The sequence below is a fragment of the Eurosta solidaginis genome, chromosome 3, assembly GCF_040869045.1.
Source record: "Eurosta solidaginis isolate ZX-2024a chromosome 3, ASM4086904v1, whole genome shotgun sequence".
NCBI classification, from domain to species: domain Eukaryota; kingdom Metazoa; phylum Arthropoda; class Insecta; order Diptera; family Tephritidae; genus Eurosta; species Eurosta solidaginis.
In genome coordinates, this window is record NC_090321.1 from 286,359,105 (window position 1) to 286,379,670 (window position 20,566).

Below are 20,566 nucleotides of genomic sequence, written 5' to 3' on the forward strand. Positions count from 1 at the left end.
AGCTGAGTTGGAGATTTCGATAGCACCTTCCTTAACCGGGAGGCCGCGGATGCGGATTCAATCCTGCCGCAGAAATCCCTCCAGGAGGATCGCTTTCCATTTCGGATTTCTTTTTTATATATATTTATCTTCGCTTTATAAGCAGCCCATGAGGATTCATGTCCATCATGCTTTGCTTTATTGAAGGCCGCCCTACATGACTTCCCAAGTTTATCAAGATCAGACGACCACCATGGTGGTTTGTGAGTTTCCAAAACCTTTTTAGCCGGGCAAGCCCTATCTAAAGCATTCCTGCAATTTTGACTGAAATTATTTACAAACACGTCCAGCTCCTCCTCGCTTTCTGGAACTCGTACCTCCTCAGATAGCTTTTTACCTATAATCTTCTTATAGTAGCCCCAGTTAGTTCTTCTCATATTTTGTATATACTTAGGATTTGCGTGCGCCTGCGATATAGAAAAACTTATATATCTATGGTCAGAAAAGGAGTGCTCCTTTAGAACCCTCCATGAAACGATCAGGTCACTGAAAGAGTCTGTGACCAGTGTTATGTCAAGGACCTCTTCGCGGTTCCTCGTAATGAAAGTGGGATCATTTGCCCTATTAGATATACTGAGATTAGTGCCTAACAGATAGTTGACTAGAGACTCACCTCGGTCATTTGTATCTCTGCTGCCCCACTGGGCGTGATGAGCATTGGCGTCGCCTCCGAGTAGGATAAAATCGTTTCGTGGATTTGCCGCTCTCACGAACTCTTTGAAATTATCCGGTGGTAATGAGCGTTGGTGATCGTGCGCTAGGTAGAAGGATGCAAGTCTAAAGCTCCTCCCTAGCACCTCGACGCTGACCGCTGTCAAATCCCCATCGCTATAATTGGGTAGAAGAAAAACATTAAGAGTAGACTTAGCCAATATACATGTGCGAGGCTTACCCTTTTCCTGAGCGCTATAAAGCTTATATGTTGGTGTCCGCAGGCCACAGATCCTATTGCCAGCGATTCACGGCTCCTGGACTAGAACGATGTTTACCGCACCTGAAGACAGGTGCAGTAGGAGTGCAGCCGATGCTGCTTTGCAGTGATGCAGGTTTATTTAGAGGACCCGGATCACTGCTTGTTTGTGCTCTCCTCCGTGAGCGTCGCGTCGGAATCGCCATCCTCCAGAAACTGACCCTCAACCCTCTGAGAGCCAAGCTTCCGCTCGAACCTGGCGAATCATAGCCACCAGCTTCTTCGCCCTCGTCTACCTCCATCTCGTCTTCATCGATTTAACAGTGGATATATTCTGTTAGCCTCTGTATCATTTTCTGGGACATGTACTGTTATTCAGTCACAGCATATAAGCGATTTGTTCCTGTTATCAAAGCTTTATTTTAGTCTATGATTGAGTTTATTGGTAAAGGCCAAATTAAACTTCCTTAACTCTAACGCCATAGTCGTAACCATACCCAAATCCATATCCATCACCAATGTGATCGATTAATGGTGCCTTAACTTAAAAATCGTGAAAATTTCATTAAAATGAAGAAAACGCAAAAAATTACAAACATATTCCACAAAAAATAAGTCTCTTAGTCAAAACGTATCCAAAACAATAAATAAAATATACAAAAAGTTAATAAATTCACAATGTGGTTATGGCGTTAGTGTTATGGTATGGCACCATTAATCGATTACATTGATTTCCATTAGGTAGGTTCGATCAGCTGTTTTATCTGGTTATGGCTTTATGGTTATAAGCCACAATTAATTGACCCTTGAGCCGCCATTACTGATACTTAGCATAGACTTGAATTGACTTGGCGTAAACTTGGCAACTTAGCCACGATTATACTCCACTTGGCGCATACAACCTGGCATCATAATCAGCGTTGAAATTTATTTTTAAATAAATGTCAATTTCTATGACAAAATGTCAAATAAATAGCATCTCAAAATGTAAACGTCACTTAGAACTTACATAGAAAATCAAAATTCAACACAGTTCTAAGTCAAGTTAAGTGTTGCTAAGTTTTGAGTAATCAGTAACATGCAATGTTCATTTAACAGAACTGTAAGTGACAGTTCTCAAGCCAAGTCAATTCTATGCTAAGTATCAGTAATGGGCCATTTAAGCCGGAGTCATTGGTGCCGTATGTCGTATTGCTGTATCCGTATCCCTAACGTAATCAGATGTTTATCGTTACGACGGTAAACCAAAACCCAATTGGTTGGCTACGATACGGCTACGACCTTAGCGGCACCAATAATCGATTGCATTGATTCTCATAAGATAGGTCGAATCAGCTGTTATAATGCTACCGATACGGTTACCGATAAAGCACCAATGTCTCCAGCTTACAGCTGATTCGACCTATCTTATGAGAATCAATGCAATCGATTGTTGGTGCCGCTAAGGTCGTAACCGTATCGTAGCCAACCTATTGGGTTTTGGTTTACCGTCGTAACGATAAACAGCTGATTACGTTAGGGATACGGATACAGCGATACGACATACGGCACCAATGACTCCGGCTTTAAGCTGGAGACATTGGTGCTTTATCGGTAACCGTATCGGTAACCTTTTAACAGCTGATTCGACCAACCTTATGAGAATCAATGCAATCGATTATTGGTGCCGCTAAGGTCGTAACCGTATCGTAGCCAACCAATTGGGTTTTGGTTTACCGTCGTAACGATAAACAGCTGATTGATACGGATACAGCGATACGACATACAGCACCAATGACTCAGCTGTTTATCGTTACGACGGTAAACCAAAACCCAATTGGTTGGCTACGATACGGTTACGACCTTAGCGGCACCAATAATCGATTGCATTGATTCTCATAAGGTTGGTCGAATCAGCTGTTAAAAGGTTACCGATACGGTTACCGATAAAGCACCAATGTCTCCAGCTTTAAGTGTGATTGGTAACGGGAAATAAATGCTGGCACAGGTAATCTGACATCAAGCTGTCGCTGAAATGTACTGTGATATTTCATTAGCTGTGACAAAATCACAGGTACACGGATATTTGCCAACTCTACTGGCAATCATCTTGACCATAGATCATTGTTTACTATATAGTTTGGCAGCTTAATTCGAGGTTATGTTGCGAATAGAGTGGAAGGCACTCGCAGGCCGTGAAAATAGGCACTCGAATGGGGTGGAATGAAGAACAGTAGGAAGACCAGAGTTGCATTGGATCAATCATTGTATCAATATTAAAGATAAATTTAGAAAAAATAATTAAATACTTGAGTATAACCAAACATTTTCTTTCAATTACTGCAATTAAGGTGTCCTAGATGCTATATATTCCAAAATTATAACATTTTATATCTGTTTAAAAATTTAACTTCAATTTCCCTAAGATTTCCGTAATATGGCCATTAGTGATGTTTGTGTGTGTGTGCAAATTTTGAGCGATCAGCTGTTAGTTGCGCTACTTGGTAAAGTTTACAATGCCATAGATGAATCTTGTCTTTGATCATCTGTGGCTGTGAAAATTATATCAAGTATGTAGAACTGTGTTATCTTTGGAATTGTTGCAGTGAAAATATTAAATATTAAACATGTATGTGAACCGCTAACTAGACGTTTGAAAGTATTCCGCAAAAAAAAATGAATTACCCACATATATCAGTACCGCTACCGCCACCTCTACCTTCAGATAGCTTTCCGGCACAGCCACCTCCACCACCACCACCACCGCGGCCACAAGATACTTTACCACATCCTAAACCAGCAGCAAAACGTGAATCGCCACATTTAGATAATCCTGTTGCAGCAAATTGTGCGACGATTGACGCAGTGAAACCTACAATTCCATCCTATGGAAGCAGCACAATTCGTTCTTCCCAACCACCATTTTATCAACGTCCTTATTCAGGCGAAACATTGCGGTATGCACATTATCCATATTGTGATTATATAACGAATACTTATAACGAGGGAATATATCCTACTCACCCACTCCCGAGACAAGCGGAATATATACCATACGAAGTACCATATAAGGATTATAGTCATTATAAACAAAACCATGACCATTCCTTCCATGATACTTACTGGCGTAGAAGTGACTTGCTGAGTAGAGGAGCTGATAAATTTCCAGAAGATTCACGAAGTTTCTCATATGAGCATAACATAACATATCGGGTACAGGGTTCATCGAGAACAACTTATCGGTATTCATCTAATGACACGTATACGCCAAGACCAAGTTCAGCTTTTACATCATCGCAAAGGTAAGATTTGACACATTTTCTATTTATATGCACTCGTCCTTATGCCCTCTCATAACATAGTTCTAGCTACTAAAATTAAATTTTAGTATGGCCTTTTTCTGAAACAGTGCTTCGTCTCATCCAATATGAGTGATCGCTCCCTATCATCGATATCCTCTAGCGGAAATTCTAGGAAAGTTGCACTTGTGCAGCATGTGGGTGTTACGAGGCTTTGGATCCACATTGCAGTTGAAGAAATGGTTGGTGGCATGTTGAGATACATTACATGCAACACTTACATTGCTTATCTCGGTGTTGATTTTGGATAAGTAAGAGTTAAACCTTTTACTGAATTCAGAGAAAAGTTGTGCCAGGGAACTTAGGTCTCGGTGGAAGTCGGCTAACTTCTACTGCGAGTTTCGAATATTAGACCCTGCGAACGAGCCTTAGGGGCTTTTAATGGCATAAGGCTTAACAGACGCTTTGTGAATGAGACTGAGGGCTTTTTTATGAGAGAGTATTCCCGCCTCACTATGTACATGATCTTCAAGCGCCATAAGATGACAACTCACCGCAGCTCTTGGCGCGTTGCTTTGACTGGCATGCAGCTTCTTCTAGAGTGTTTCTTTTAAACTAACCGACCATATTTAAAACGAGTAGTAGCTATGAGCCTTTCTTTGTCTTTGTCCCAAGTGCAGCTAGCGAGGGACTTGAGGCCACTGCTATAACAACAGGGACTTGAGGATTTCATGACGGCTCGGAACTTAAAGTGTAACTGCGGCTGCATGCTCACTAAAGGAAGCTTCGTATGTTAAATTAAACAAAAGAACCCTTGTGTAATTCTTCTTGGCTTCATGTAACGCTTTTAAACTTATTAGAGGTCCACCTTATGAGACAGGCTGGAAGGGTAAATCCCTTCAGTCTAGTTGTTGTATTAACCATAACCGAATCTAGTTCCGGTAGCAAAGCACCATTAAGGTACTAGCCCGACCATCTCGGGAACGATTAATATGATCACATTAAACCTTCTAGGCCACCCGCCCCCCCAATTTAACCACCTAGTTCCATGGCCAGAGCCTCGCCTGCTAAATATGTGTATGATACATCCATATTTGTACCCTCACGTGGGTGAGGTTGACAATTGGGTTGCGGAAGCGTTGAAGCTATAAAGCTTTGTGTTGCGCTTATCAACCCCTTGAATCCCTTAAATCTAATGCTGTGATTGATCTTGTCAAGAGCTTTTGATAAGTCTAGCCCCACATGTATGATTCTATGGTGAGATTTTAGGTTCAATCCGCAATTTATTTACGTGCTAATGGCATTTTGTGCGGTTATTTTTGTAGCGATAAAGGCACACCCCGAAGGCTTTGTTGACACCATTATGTAATTTTAGAAAGCATGCTGGTGGTTGCCAAGCCGCATGTGTGCGGTAAAATAAGAAAGCAAGTGTCTTGGTTACTGGTGACAGAAGAGATATCGGGCGATGTTTGTCTCCTATAACCGCACGTAGAGTCTTGGGTTCAACTCCTGGACAAAGTAACATACAAATTTTTGGAAAAAAATTATCAATTAGAATAAAGTTTTTCTAAGTGGGGCGCCCTCCGTCAGAGATGATGATTATCAGCCTCCGACAGTACTATATAGCCAAAGGCAATGCCACAAGCTGTTTTATGCGCAAGTTGATGTCCCTGATTTGAGCATCATCAGGCTCTTGTTATCTCACAAGTTCATGCTCCATCGCAAAGGTTGTGGCTTCTGTTGGAAAATTAGGCCGGAAAAAAAGTCCGTTCCCTTTGACAGACATCAGTGGGGATTGGTCGGACAGCAAAAGGACTGTCTTTGCTTTTTTGAAGTTGAGGAAAGTGCGGCGTTCAGAGGTGATGAAATCGGCTGATCGCTCCAGCGAGAATAGTATGGGCAGGTAAGCGGATGCTAATTAAGCACCTACTGCTAGTTGCCGCAGTTTAGAAGACCTGCGCTAAAGATAGATATGTCTGAGGATGTATGACAATTCCCTACCGCACGTGTGGGCGTACCCAATTTATAAAAATAATAAAATAATGATAATAAAATAATTTTCAATAAATTAATTTATAATTATTTCGTAAACATTATATTTAACTTATTTATATTTCAGAACCTATGGTTATTCCAAATATACGGAATATAGTAGACACTGTAATCAACAAGAAAAAAAAGGCGACACTCGGAATGAACGCAGAGAGCAAAAACTCGAAACCGAAAGGGACAGATTATTGAAAAGATGGAGATCAAATTATTGTGAAACATCAGAAGATATTGCAGCAAAGTTAGCCGAGCTGGTGGACGAAGATGAAGAATCTCGAAATGTTTGGATACGTTCGTCCCCAGCAGATCCATATTATCGACGTACAAGTTTTCAAAATGAAGTGGTTTCAACAAGCAGATTGGAAGCGCTGTGTAAATTATTTGACGGTAAACTCTTACAACGAGCTGAACGTGTACGCAAAACATTACCTACATATGAGGCACCAACACGAAAGCCACGACGACGATTATGTAAGCATAAATCCGAGGCTTGCTCCTCGTCGTCAGAAGATTCATCAGATGATGAATTTAAAATTGAGCAAGATTGCTGCATGGAGGAACTTTCTCGTAAGATCCAACATCCATATCGTGTTCATGCTGATTTATGGCATAATGATTCTGGGGAAATGAATGACGGTCCTCTCTGCCGGTGCTCTGCGAAATCACGGCGTATTGGTATACGCCACGGCATATACCCTGGTGAAACAGGTTATTCGAAATGTGCGACCAATTCAAATAATGCAACGCAACTTTATCACTATCGCATTACAATAACACCTCCAACAAATTTTCTAACTAAAACTCCAACAATAATTAAACATGATGAGCATGAATTTTTGTTTGAAGGTTTCTCTATGTTGACACATTCTCCTCTGCCGGACTTACCAACCTGCAAAGTTATACGCTTCAATATTGAGTATACAATATTATATGTGGCTGAAAAAATGCCAGAAAATTTTACCATAAAAGAATTGGAGTTGTTTAGTAAGTATTACATACAATTAATTATAATCTTAAGTTCCTTGCTGCCAACATTTAAAGCAAAGTTTTAAAAGTTTGGCATCCGACTGTCGAGTTTCTTTTGCACACTCACATAGATACGGAAAACGAGTGTGTGTCCTTTGAGGATTCTGATGACTTTTATTTGAGTGGACGCGCCAACAGAATGGGGCCAAGTAACGCCTGGCAGAGTGGTTGCCCGGCACAAAATGGTTCATTGCTTTGCCTTTTTTTATAAATGTGGAAAAAAGATGATCGGTAAAATAGGATTGACAGTCCCGTAAAATAGCAATGAAATGCTTTGCCGCTTTCTTCGCTTGAAGCATCCAAAGCGTTTATTTCAATCCGACTTAATGGTCTGAATTTTCGGTGCTTTGATGCCCTGAAATCAAAATATAGTGCCCCAATGTATAAATGCAACTAACAAAGAATGTCAAAAAATATTCATTTTCAATAAAGCATTCGTAATTCCTTTGAAAATTTATATTATTTGTGGTCTTATCATTGATAAATACATGTATGGATTTCACCTCGGGTTAGGGGCTTAAAAAATACATAAATAAATAAATAGCGGCTAAAATAACCAAACGACTCAAGCGGTTGTGTAGCGCATCCTTCAAGGGGTTGCCAGCGCAATTTATAGCTTGCTGTTGTTGTTGTTGTGGCGATAAGGAAACTCCCCGAAGGTCTTGGTCTAGCTTCTCCAACCCAATTGTCAACCTCCGCCGAATCTTGTTTCTTTAGCATTTGATGCCCTGGTGACCCCAAATTCCTCATGAAACTAGAGCGTGAGAGGCGGAATGCCTTAGAAGGTTCAATGTGGTCATATTAAATCATTCCCGAGATGGTCGGGCTTGTAACTTAATGGCGCTTTTTACCGGAGCGTACCGGGTCTATATCCGGCAAAGGACTAGGGGTTGTGTAGCGCAATATATAGCTTCTCCAGCCCAATTGTCAACCTCACCTTCGAGCGGCGAATCCCGTTTCACTAACAACCGAGGCTCTGGCGACCCCAAGCTCCTCATGGAACTTGGTGGTGGGGAGGGAGGGATGGCCTGAAGGTTCAATGTGGCCATATAAATCGTTCCCGAGATGGTCGGGCCAGCACCTTGATGGTGCTGTGTTACCGGAGCGTATAGGATCTGTATCCGACAAAGGACCATCACATCGATAACACTCCCCAAAGCCTTCGGGGAGTAACCTAATCGCTACAACAACAACAACAACAACTATCAACATCGATAACATTCCCCCATCTATCTAACCTCTCTTGTTGGCGACCTCACTGTTAGTCCAAATACAAAATTTCATCGAACTCGTTTTATTTATTGTTAATTTAGGACTATGCAAAGTTTGAGCGTTTGCGACGCGCTTTATGCGCTGGAACTCAGAAATGTTTAAGCCGGCGAAAAAAAACTTCATGCTGGACTTCTGGAGAACCTAACTGTGGTGAACTTCGGACTGAATGCAAAGGCATGTAAGGCTTCTGAGTCCTCACTATGGCACAACTTCGATTTGGATGCTGTAATAGGTTAAACTCTTGGGTCTCTAAATGACACCAACCATCTTTTCAATTGTAATGTGACACTCATGTCACTTTGGTCCAACACTGCAAATTTCCTCGGGTCCGTTTGAGGATATCGATGGCAATTTGTAAGTGATCGCACATATTAGAGGGGTTGAAGCACTGCTACAAGAAGATATGTGCGTCCTTTGAACTCGAATATCTCAAGACGATCACACGCGATTTATTCCGAGTTTAATGTCACTTTAGCAATGCCAAAATAAAGGCGTATGCAAGTTTTCAGCTTCTTATCTCAAACTAAGCTAGACGGGTTGACCCTACATGTGAAACCATGCACAAAATATCTAGGAATCATTCTAGAGAGTAAGTTAAGTTACAGCGATTGTAAAGCCTATCCTATACTATGGGGTCCTTGTTTGGTGGGCAGCCACACAAGAAAGAATGTACTTACATTCTACATACAACCATTCTGCACTTCCACCTGTAGATCTAGTGCCAAAGAACATAGCGTTAACAACTGCAACGAGGCTCAGTCCCTCGGGTCATTTTGAACGCAGACAATACGGCCAAGTTTATAGTGGAAGGAGTAGGTTCTGCGGTATACTATGCTGATCCGGAAATAAATAGAACCTATAAGTTGTTACTGTACTGTTGTTACTTATTCAGTCGGAAGTAGTAGTCTTAACCAAAGCAGTACAAATACTGGAAGAAAGTAGCTTAAATTGCAGCATTGTCCACTTTTATACTGACAGCCAAGCAAATGTTAAGGCAATAATCTCGTATGGCACAGCATTTAAAAATGTGTTAGAGGGCAAGCAATCCCTGGAAAGAATCGTAACAGAGAAGCATACATCAATATTGGGTCCCAAGGCATATGGGAATAAAAAAACGGATTAACTAGCTAAAAAGGGCGTATCGAAACTTGCTTCGTAGAGTTCCCAATTAGATTGGGCTAGATTAAGATTAAGAGAAGGAGAGAAGTGATATGATCGACCAAGCGGGAAGGGCGTGGACCCTTTATAATGATAAGCGTTGTAGTTGTAGCAGTGTACATGAGAAGTGTAACTTCTTATTGAGAGAATATAAATGTATAGTGAGAATACATAAATTGATAATGAGAAATATAACTTGATATTGAGAAAATATAATTAAATAATGAGAAAATATTAAATTTTAAAGCCTTTGACTCTGTCGACCACACCCTACTCTGTAAGAAGCTGAAAAGTTTATTTAATTTCTCGAGTCATGCGACTTCGCTTATTAGATCGTATCTTGGCGACAGGACTCAGGCGATTTGTTTAGACAGTAGAAAGTCTGACTTCCTACATGGCGTCCCACAAGGCTCTATTCTGGCTCCTCTGCTATTTGTTCTGTACATAAATGACTTGCCAAATGTGCTTAAGTTTTGTAACGTCCATATTTATGCTGATGATGTGCAGTTGTACACATGTTGTCCTCGTGATGGTACCGCTTTGTGTGTAAATAATTTGAATTATGATTTGAATCAAATTGGTGTTTGGGCTTCTAAGAACGGCCTATGTCTTAACCCCAAAAAGTCGAAATGCATCGTTATTAATAGAAAGTCGTTCTCTACTCATGCTTTGGACAACATAGTTATTGACAATTCTCGAAATACTGGATTCTTCGGATACGGATTCTTCGAAATACTCGCAATCAGATCGATCACGTTGTGATAGACGGACGGCATGCCTCCAGTGTTTTAGATGTGCGAACGATCCGAGGACCTAACATCGATTCGGACCATTATCTCGTTGCAGCCAAAATACGCACCCGCCTCAACGCGGCTAAAAACAAGGAACAAAAAACACAAGGACAGCTAGACGTCGAAAAGCTTCAATCACAACAGACTGCCAATGATTTCGCAACTCGACTCTCACACCTGCTCTCTGAGGGCACAACTCATCCTGAAGGAATACAGGAGCAGTGGGAGCATATCTCCAAAGCACTTCATACTGCCGCCGAGGAAAAAATTGGTTACCGGCGGCCACGAAAAAACAACTGGTATGATGAAGAATGCCGCGTTGCAACCGAAAGAAAAGACGCTGCCTACAGGGCTACGTTAAAAGCGAGCGCGACAAGAGGAGTGTGTGAACGCTATCGTGAGTTGAAAAGGGAAGCGAGACGCCTTTTCAGGAAGAAAAAAGCAGAAGCAGAAAGGCGTGAGTGCGAGGAGCTTGAGCTGCTAGCCACCAGGAATAACGCCCGAAAATTCTACCAAAAAATACGGCGACAGACGGACGGTTTTAAGACCGGGGCAAACTCCTGTAGGAATGAAAACGGCGACCTTGTAACTGATGTCCAGAGAGTGCTTAGATTATGGAGGGAACACTTCTCTGTCCTCCTAAATGGAGGCAGCAATTCACCGCGCAGAGATGAAGAACCCGATCCCGCAATCGATGACGATGGAATATATGTCCCCCCGCCCGATTATGACGAAGTTAGAATAGCAATAACCAGATTGAAAAACAACAAGGCCGTGGGCGCTGATGGATTGTCCGCGGAGCTATTCAAGTTCGGCGGCGAGGAGATGGTAAGGCGCATGCAGCAGCTTCTTAGCAAAATATGGGCGGACGAAAGTATGCCCGACGGTTGGAATCTAAGTGTTCTTTGCCCAGTCCACAAGAAGGGGGATACTGCAAAATGCACCAACTATCGTGGAATCAGCCTTCTTAATATCTCATATAAGGTCCTTTCAAGTGTATTGTGCGAAAGATTGAAGCCCACCGTGAACCGGCTGATTGGACCTTATCAGTGCGGCTTCAGACCTGGTAAATCTACCATCGACCAGATTTTCACAATGCGCCAAATCTTGGAAAAAACCCGTGAAAAGAGAATCGACACACATCACCTCTTCGTCGACTTTAAAGCCGCCTTCGACAGCACGAAAAGGATCTGCCTATATGCCGCTATGTCTGAATTTGGTTTCCCCGCAAAACTTATACGGCTGTGCAAAATGACGTTGAGCAACACCATCAGCTCAGTCAGAATTGGGAAGGACCTCTCCGAGCCGTTCGAAACTAAACGAGGTTTCAGACAGGGTGACCCCCTATCGTGCGATTTCTTTAATTTGATGCTGGAGAAAATTATACTAGCTGCAGAACTTAACCGCACTGGAACAATATACTATAAAAGCGTGCAATTACTGGCATATGCTGATGACATTGATATCATCGGCCTAAACACCCGCGCTGTTAGTTCTGCTTACTCCAAGCTGGAAAAAGAAGCGGTAAAGATGGGTTTGATGGTAAATGAGGACAAAACGAAGTACCTGCTGTCATCGAGCAAAGAGTCAGCGCATATGCGCCTTGGCAACCACGCTACTGTTGGCAGCCATAATTTCGAAATAGTAAAAGACTTCGTTTATTTGGGAACCAGCATCAACACTAGCAACAACATCAGCACTGAAATCCAGCGAAGAATCAATCTTGCCAATAAATGCTACTTTGGACTAGGTAGGCAATTGAAAAGTAAAGTCCTCTCTCGGCGAACGAAAATCATACTCTACAAGTCACTTATCGTACCCGTCCTGCTATATGGGGCAGAAGCATGGACCATGACAACAGCAGATGAAGCGGCTTTGGGAGTGTTCGAGAGAAAAGTTCTTCGAAAGATTTATGGACCTCTACGCGTTGGCGATGGCGAGTACCGAAGAAGATTTAATGATGAGCTGTACGAGCTATACGCAGACATCAACATAGTCGAGCGAATTAAAACGCAGCGGCTGCGCTGGCTAGGCCATATTATGCGAATGAAAGATGATGCTCCGGCCAAGAAAGTGTTTCTATCGGAACCCGCCTATGGAAGCAGAGGTAGAGGGCGGCCCCCACTCCGTTGGAAGGACCAGGTGGAAAACGATTTAAACTCCCTTGGTGTAACCAATTGGCGCCGGTTGGCGGAGCGAAGGAGCGACTGGCGCGCCTTGTTGGACGGCCATAACCGTTTAGACGGTTAAGCGCCAATTAAGTAAGTAAGTTATTGACAATTCTGTCATCGAATACGTTGACGCTGCAAAAAACCTAGAAGTAGTTTTTAATGAGATCTTAACATGGAAATACCACATTTATATCACGGTAGAAAAAGTGTATGGAATGTTTCGTACACTGTGGCTAACTCAATACTTCACTCCCCTACATATTAGACTACTTCTAGCGAAAACGTACCTAATACCTACACTCCTTTATGGATGTGAGATTTACTCAAATTGTGACTATGTGTGTATGAATAAACTTAATGTTGCTTACAATAACATTTCTAGATATGTATTTGGGTTGAAAAGACTTGACGTACGTTTCACATCACGCTAAAAGGTTGCTGAATATTTATTTTCGCAACCTTTTAAAAGTTAAAACACTGACTATCCTTCACAAAATTATATATACAAAGGAACCTGATTATTTATATCGGAGGCTTACGTTTCTTAATTCATCGAGATCTGTGCTTCTTCTCACGCACATAAGATACCGTTTTCTAACCTCTGGACGGCAGTTCTTCATTACTTCCATACGCCTTTGGAACGCTCTTCCCGCAAGACTTAGACAAATAGGAAATGCTCGGCACTTCAAAAATGAGCTAACCACTTTTTACAATGATTTGTAAGCCGAAACTATTTTTGTATTCTTGCTAATGAAATTGCATTATCTCGTCATCTTGTTCCCTTGTTTCCTCTTTTCTTTTTCCCTATTGTCTAATAATCATATTTTTATAAGTATTATTTTTATCTTTACTAATATTATTGATGTATTGTTTATTACTTGTTGTTAATTCTATTGTCATATTAATTCATTTTAAATTTAACTATTTACAATTCCTGACTAGCACAGTAAAATAATTTACCAAATTGTTGTGGTATGAAAATATTTAAATAAATAAATGTTCTAAGCTGATCTGGAGTCGGTGAGCCAATGCTGCAATATCTCCGGAATCTATAATCTTCTATATCTATACTCTGTTTTTAAATCTTATAAAATAAATTCGCTAAATGCCATGTATTCACATAACTTCACACAGAATGCTCCGATTTTAAAACGGTTTTTTGCATTTGAAAGCTTAGCTACGTGAGGTGGTACAGTTAATATAATTTGAAGGTATATATTATAGGGGCGTAGCAAATTGCCAAAATGTAGTAAAAAATCATAAAATTTTTGTTTACACAGCTATAACCATAAACGGATGGATGGATTTAAAAAATTCTACTTCTCAGTAAATTTTTGAAATATTTACCTTCGATCTGCATCAAAAAAAAAAAACTTGATTCCTTTCTTATATCAGTCAAATTGTTTAAACAAAAGTAACATTTTTACCAAAAAATGCGTGTGTGTCGCTGTCAACTGTGCGCGCTAATTGCTTCTGAGTGAGGCATGATGCGACACATGCGTACATATATAGCATTCGCAGCGTTATTTAACTTCGGGCGCAGGTTTATAGGTATGTATGGATGTACATCACTACATAGTATAAAACAAAGTCGCTTTTTCTGTCCCTATGTCCCTTTGACTAGGGTCTCGAGATATAAGCGAAAACGTGGACGCGGGTACCTTTAGAATGTGTTTATAGAATATGGATAAGAAATGAAAGCTGTTGATGAGTGCTTTAGTACAGGGTAGTTTTCATACCTATTGGTGACTAGGGTCTCGAGATTGAGACCAAAACGTGGACTCGAGTACCCCTAGAAAGTGTTTATACAATATGGATAACAAATGTAAGCTGTTGATGAGTGCTTAAATACAGGATAGTTTTCATACCTATTTGTGAAGGGTCTCGAGATATAGGTCAAAGCGTGGATCAGGGTAACACTAGGATGTGTTTTTACATTATGGGTATCAAATTGAATTGAATTGATTTTTCATTATCAATTTGTATTTTCCTAAGTATGAACTCATATTTCTCATTATCAACTTTAAAACGTGTAGAAGCAGCAAGTGGCATAGGTTCTAGAAAGTTTCTAGTATTTATCAAGAGGGTGGAGTTGTTTTTTTTTTTAACATAGGCCCTGGTTTTGGTGGGTTTTTCGGTTTGGTCGTTAAAACAAACTTCTGTTAACACTTCGGACCCATTCACTCTATGTAAGGTCCGCATAGATCGGCCAGTTCAGCCCAACCCAACCGATCTCAAACTTCTTTTGCCTTTTTTATCATAAAATAACTGGACTATAATATAAGCAAACAATTACAATTTCAGATAAATATTTATTCGACGAGCTTCTCGAGTTGGTCGACTTTACGCTATATTCTAATGGCAAACCAAATTCAGATACCTGTCCAGCATTTCATTTCATGCCACGTTTTGTAAGAGATTTGCCGGATAATGGAAAAGAAGTATTGGCCATGTGTGAGGTACTTCGGTATTTGCTTGATAGTGCAGCACCACTTGTGGATCGAGAACGACTACGTTGCTTGAATGATATTAGCCAATATGAATGGCAAGATTATGTTGATTTTATTAAAGGTATGATTGTGACAAAACCGGGATATAAACCGTGTTCGGTGCGCGTTGATCAATTAGATCGCAATGTTTCTGATTTGCCTAAATGTTATGATGCAGAAGAAAATGTTACGCATCCCGCAATCGTTCATTTTGGCATACGCCCACCACAACTAAGTTATGCTGGCAATCCGGAATACCAAAAGGCTTGGCGGGAATATGTTAAATACCGTCATCTAATGGCTAATATGTCCAAGCCATCATTTATTGACAAGCGCAAATTAGAAGAAAAAGAAGCTAAGCTGCAGGAAATGCGAACACAGGGTCGAATGAAACGTAACATAACGGTAGCAGTTAGCTCAAAGGGCTACTACAGAACCGGTATAATGTGCGATGTTGTGCAACATGCAATGCTTATTCCAGTACTAACTGGTCATCTACGATTTCATCGTTCGCTTGACCTTTTAGAAAAACAGATTGGTTACAATTTCAAAAACAGGTAAGCATACACATTATCGATCAAGAATCAATCAATTTATTTTGTTAAAAACAATTAAGGTATAAAACAAAATTCAAATATGTCCATTACTTCAATTTATGTATTCATTTTTGTGTAGGTATTTATTACAGCTCGCTTTGACTCATCCTTCATACAAAGAAAATTATGGAACAAATCCTGATCATGCACGAAATTCACTCACTAATTGCGGTATTCGTCAGCCGGAATATGGGGATCGCAAAATACATTATTTGAACACACGAAAACGCGGTATAAATACTTTAATAAATATAATGTCTAGATTTGGAAAGGAGTACGAAACTATGTCAAATATAACCCACAATGAGCGTTTAGAATTTTTGGGAGATGCCGTTGTTGAATTTTTGAGTTCCATTCACTTATTTTTCATGTTTCCTGATTTGGAAGAAGGTGGCCTGGCGACTTACCGAGCAGCTATTGTGCAGAATCAACATTTGGCTTTACTTGCGAAAAAGTTACATTTGGAAGAGTACATGCTTTACGCTCATGGTTCGGATTTGTGTCATGAATTGGAATTGCGACATGCAATGGCAAATTGTTTCGAAGCTTTGATGGGTGCACTATTACTTGATGGTGGTATAGCGATAGCCGATGAAGTTTTCATGAATGCATTATTCATGGAAAACGATCAATTGAGAGAAATTTGGAAGAATTATCCAGAACATCCGCTTCAAGAACAAGAGCCATTGGGTAAGTAACAGTACATTGATTGCCCACTGGCCGTACTTTTTGTTTGTATTTCTATATTTTTATTCGCCAGGCTTTACTGCATATCGACATATCACTCTCCTTGGCCATTTCGCAAACGCCATATCTCGGAAAACTTTCGAAAAATGTTCCAGAAATTCTTAAGAAGACCTCCCACTTAAGAATTTTATTCGAATATGCTTTATTCGAGCATAAATTCGACACCTTTTGACGTAAGAAAAGGCTTTTTCGAAAAATACTCTGAGATAGGGCGTTTTCGAACTTTGAGCCGAGATATGATGATATTCAACAGTCGATATAATTTTATGCTGGGTTAATTTTAAAAGCCGATATTTATATTTCAAGTACAAAGATTTCTGAAGAGTGCCTTTGTATAGACTGAAATTGCTATACATTCAGCCGGTTTTGTTTTTTTAACTTTTCAATAGTAAAAAAAAAAACAACAAATTACCATACGACATACAGTGTAGTATAAACTACATGTAACACATTTTTTATTTGTTATAATTTTTCCAGGTGATCGGTCTTGCATTGCCTCATATCCTGTGCTCCAAGAATTAACGAAATTTGAAGAGTCCGTTGGGATTCAATTCAAACACATACGTTTACTTGCACGTGCCTTCACAGATCGATCCATTGGGTTCACACATCTTACGTTGGGATCGAATCAACGTTTGGAATTTCTCGGAGATACAGTTTTACAATTAATTTGTTCTGAATATCTTTACCGGCATTTTCCTGAACATCATGAAGGTCATTTGTCATTATTACGTTCGTCTCTTGTAAATAATCGCACGCAAGCTGTAGTATGTGATGACCTTGGTATGACAAAATATGCAGTTTATTCCAATCCAAAAAATGATCTAAAAACTAAAGATCGCGCTGATTTGTTGGAAGCATTTTTAGGAGCTCTGTATGTTGATAAGGGTCTGCTTTATTGTGAACAATTTTGCCATGTTTGTTTATTTCCGCGTTTGCAAATCTTTATTATGAATCAAGATTGGAATGATCCAAAATCGAAGTTACAACAATGCTGTCTTACGTTGCGAACAATGGAAGGCGGAGAACCTGATATACCAATTTATAAAGTGATCGAGTCTATTGGACCAACTAATACAAGAGTTTATACTGTAGCGGTTTACTTTCGTTCCAAGCGTTTGGCAACGGCAACTGGTTCATCTATACAGCAAGCTGAAATGAACGCGGCCAAACAGGCATTAGAAAATTCGCGTGATTTATTCCCTCAATTGGATCATCAAAAACGTGTTATTGCAAAAAGTATTAAAAAGCAAAAATGTACAGATTTAAAACCGGAGTTGGAAGAAATATTAGTTGAACAGCCCAAACCCAAAACCATTCACTCAATTGAAGATGAATCGCATCTTCCAAAGCAATATCGAATTCGAGAGGATATCTCAAGCGATGAGCTTCCAGATGATGACGTTTACGATTTTCGAAATACAATACAAGGTATAGCAAACCCTAGTATGAAACTTACATACGTTATATTAAGTTAAAATGGATATTTAATGTTTTATTAACGTACTAATCCCTAATTTGGATCATCGAAAAGTTCGTGTCCTAAACCTCTCGCTAACATATATACCAGGGCCCGGATTACGTATTTTGTGGACTGAATATTCTTCTCTTAAAAGGGCCTTTTTCTTTTACGTGATGTGCGAACGTATAGTTGTTGTCGTAATTTGGTATTATGAGTTCAGTGAACGTAGCCAACAAATCGTAACCGCACAAATCTACAGAAAAAATAATTTTTGTTTTGCTCAATGTCCCTCACCAGAGTAGACATATTGTCGTTGGTGTGAGGGCTTAGCCGAACTCAATGGCACCCGACTATGGGCCGGAGCGGTTGAGGATTGGCATCTACGCCGTTTAGGCATGTTATGCGGACCGTGACTATTGGACAATTTGCATGATATATTCTGCTGTATTCTAACGGGCTACCGGGCCAACTCGGGAAGTATTGATGGCCTTGCCACATTAAGGGGCGCTGCTGTGACGGACGGTCCCTTCCCCGTATTTAATACCGGACCGCTGAGCCCGCCTTGTAGGTGGTCGTACGACCAAGATCAATATCTAATTTTAATAAGGACGATGGTAAGGGGAGTACTGGGTTGCAAACCAAGGGCCACAAAAACGCATTAAGCGATGCGTCGGATTCGGAGAGCGAGAGTAGTGGTGATTCAATGAACTCCGTGTTGGAAAAGCATACAAATGAATGTCATGCACCCTCGTTGAGTTGAATAAATTTACAAACTTGTTTATACATTAAAGTCTTATAGTAAAATTATAAAGTAACTTTGTTTCATACATGTTTGGTATTTAATTGATCAACATCGTAAATTTTAACTGTTTGCAAAGCATTAGAAGTCTAAATAAGGGCACTCCCCTCATTATTTTAACTAAAATCTTCATTATTACCTCTAAAAAAGTTTGCATTATTTTTTTGTAAAAGAAGATTGCGATAGAGTGACGGGTAACCCCGATTTTGGTAAATTTTGAATTGTTTTTGGTTAAAAAAAAGTAATATGTATTTGGCGCCATTTACATCTGAGATTGAATTTGAATCGTGATCGTTTTTTCCCTACAAATTGGCGGGACGGGACCTATAAGTTTTATGCAGACTCAGGTAATAGCAAGGCAGATGCATTTTCACTGAGAAGCTTTTCACGGCGGAAATGCACTCGGAAGTGTTTGCCAAACAACTGCCGAGGAGTGACCATTCTTAGAAAAACTTTTTATTCTGATTTTGATTTTGCTTTCCCTTAGACTTGAACTCAGAATTTTGGTGTGGCAGGCTAGCATGAAATCACCACACCGCGGCGATCGCCGTTTTTGGGTTCGGGAGCGATTTATGTAGAAACCCAATTTTTGATTATAGAGCGATTTATAAAACTGAATCATGGTTTGGCGCGTCGTAAGGTTTAGAAATAAAAAAATATGTTCTCAGCAGATGGTGCTATAGGTGCCATGGACGGAATAGGATGGTTTTACTATAAAGTGAATTTCATTCCAAGCAGACAATTTGGGTACTAGACAAAAACTGTGGATGGGGAACCTGTGTTAGAACGCAATACCTCAGATTTTTGTTTCAAAGCTGCTCTACCCTCCGAACTTGATTTAATATTCCATTAAGTGCCACGGCTATTTAAGCCAACGCATAATTTTTGTACTTTAATATTTGAATTTTTAGGCCGTTCGAGGTGTACCAGCTCTAGTTCTGACAGCATTATGATGGATAAAGATCATACAATAAAGCAAAAAAGGAGGAAAAGGACTAATAAGAAAAAAACTGTTGAACATGAATCGAGTTCGAATTCCCTTGCAGCCAAAAGAATATGCACCCAAGTATCGGATTGCCAAAACAAGACCAAAAGAAATTGTGAGGACGTGAGCAGTGATGATTGCTTTGGAGAAAATACAATATCAACAACTTCTTGTAAAGCCGTTAATTATAATTCAAACTCAAACCAACTCGGTCCAAAAAAGGATTCAAAATTAATAGGAAATGCAATACTTCAAGACCTCAAAGATTTGATTGAAGATGTTTCGTCAAGTTCGGATTCAGGAGAATTGAGCAACTAAGCAGCCAATCTATTACTCAACTATAACTACTGAAAAATTAGCGTTTTAGTCAGTCAGTAGAACCTTGTAGTCATTTAATTTCTTTACAAAAATAAATAAATATATTAAAACCAATTATTTGATATAAGTCGATTGCCGATTGGGATTAAGGGTTTGATCAGCGCAATACAAAGCTTTAAAGCTTCAGCAACCTAATTGCCAACTTCACATACGCGAGGGACATCAAGCTGCTCATGGAACTAGATGGTCGGGGTAGTACCTTAATGATGTTTTGTTACCGGAACGTACCGGATCTCTATCCGGCAACGGACCATCAACATCAATAATACTCCCCAAAAACTTAGCGAGTGTCTTTGTCGTTAATACAACAACAGTTCGAATTGGCAGTAAGAACGAGTTTTGTCAATCTATTGTATTATATTTCGTTTGTTATTTTGTGGAAATTAAACGAAAAATTTGTCGACCATTATAAATTG

General features: G+C 40.0%; 1 protein-coding gene across 1 annotated transcript; it reads left to right on the top strand.

Moving 5' to 3' along the window:
- The first annotated feature begins 3,457 nt into the window (after positions 1 to 3,457).
- Positions 3,458 to 20,204, top strand: drosha (ribonuclease 3 drosha). Its single transcript, XM_067776947.1, has 6 exons — positions 3,458 to 4,230; positions 6,347 to 7,260; positions 14,999 to 15,740; positions 15,859 to 16,469; positions 17,004 to 17,957; positions 19,699 to 20,204. Exons 1-6 carry the CDS (start codon positions 3,605 to 3,607, stop codon positions 20,088 to 20,090), a joined length of 4,239 nt encoding a protein of 1,412 aa, XP_067633048.1. The 5' UTR covers positions 3,458 to 3,604; the 3' UTR covers positions 20,091 to 20,204.
- Positions 20,205 to 20,566: the final 362 nt, after the last annotated feature.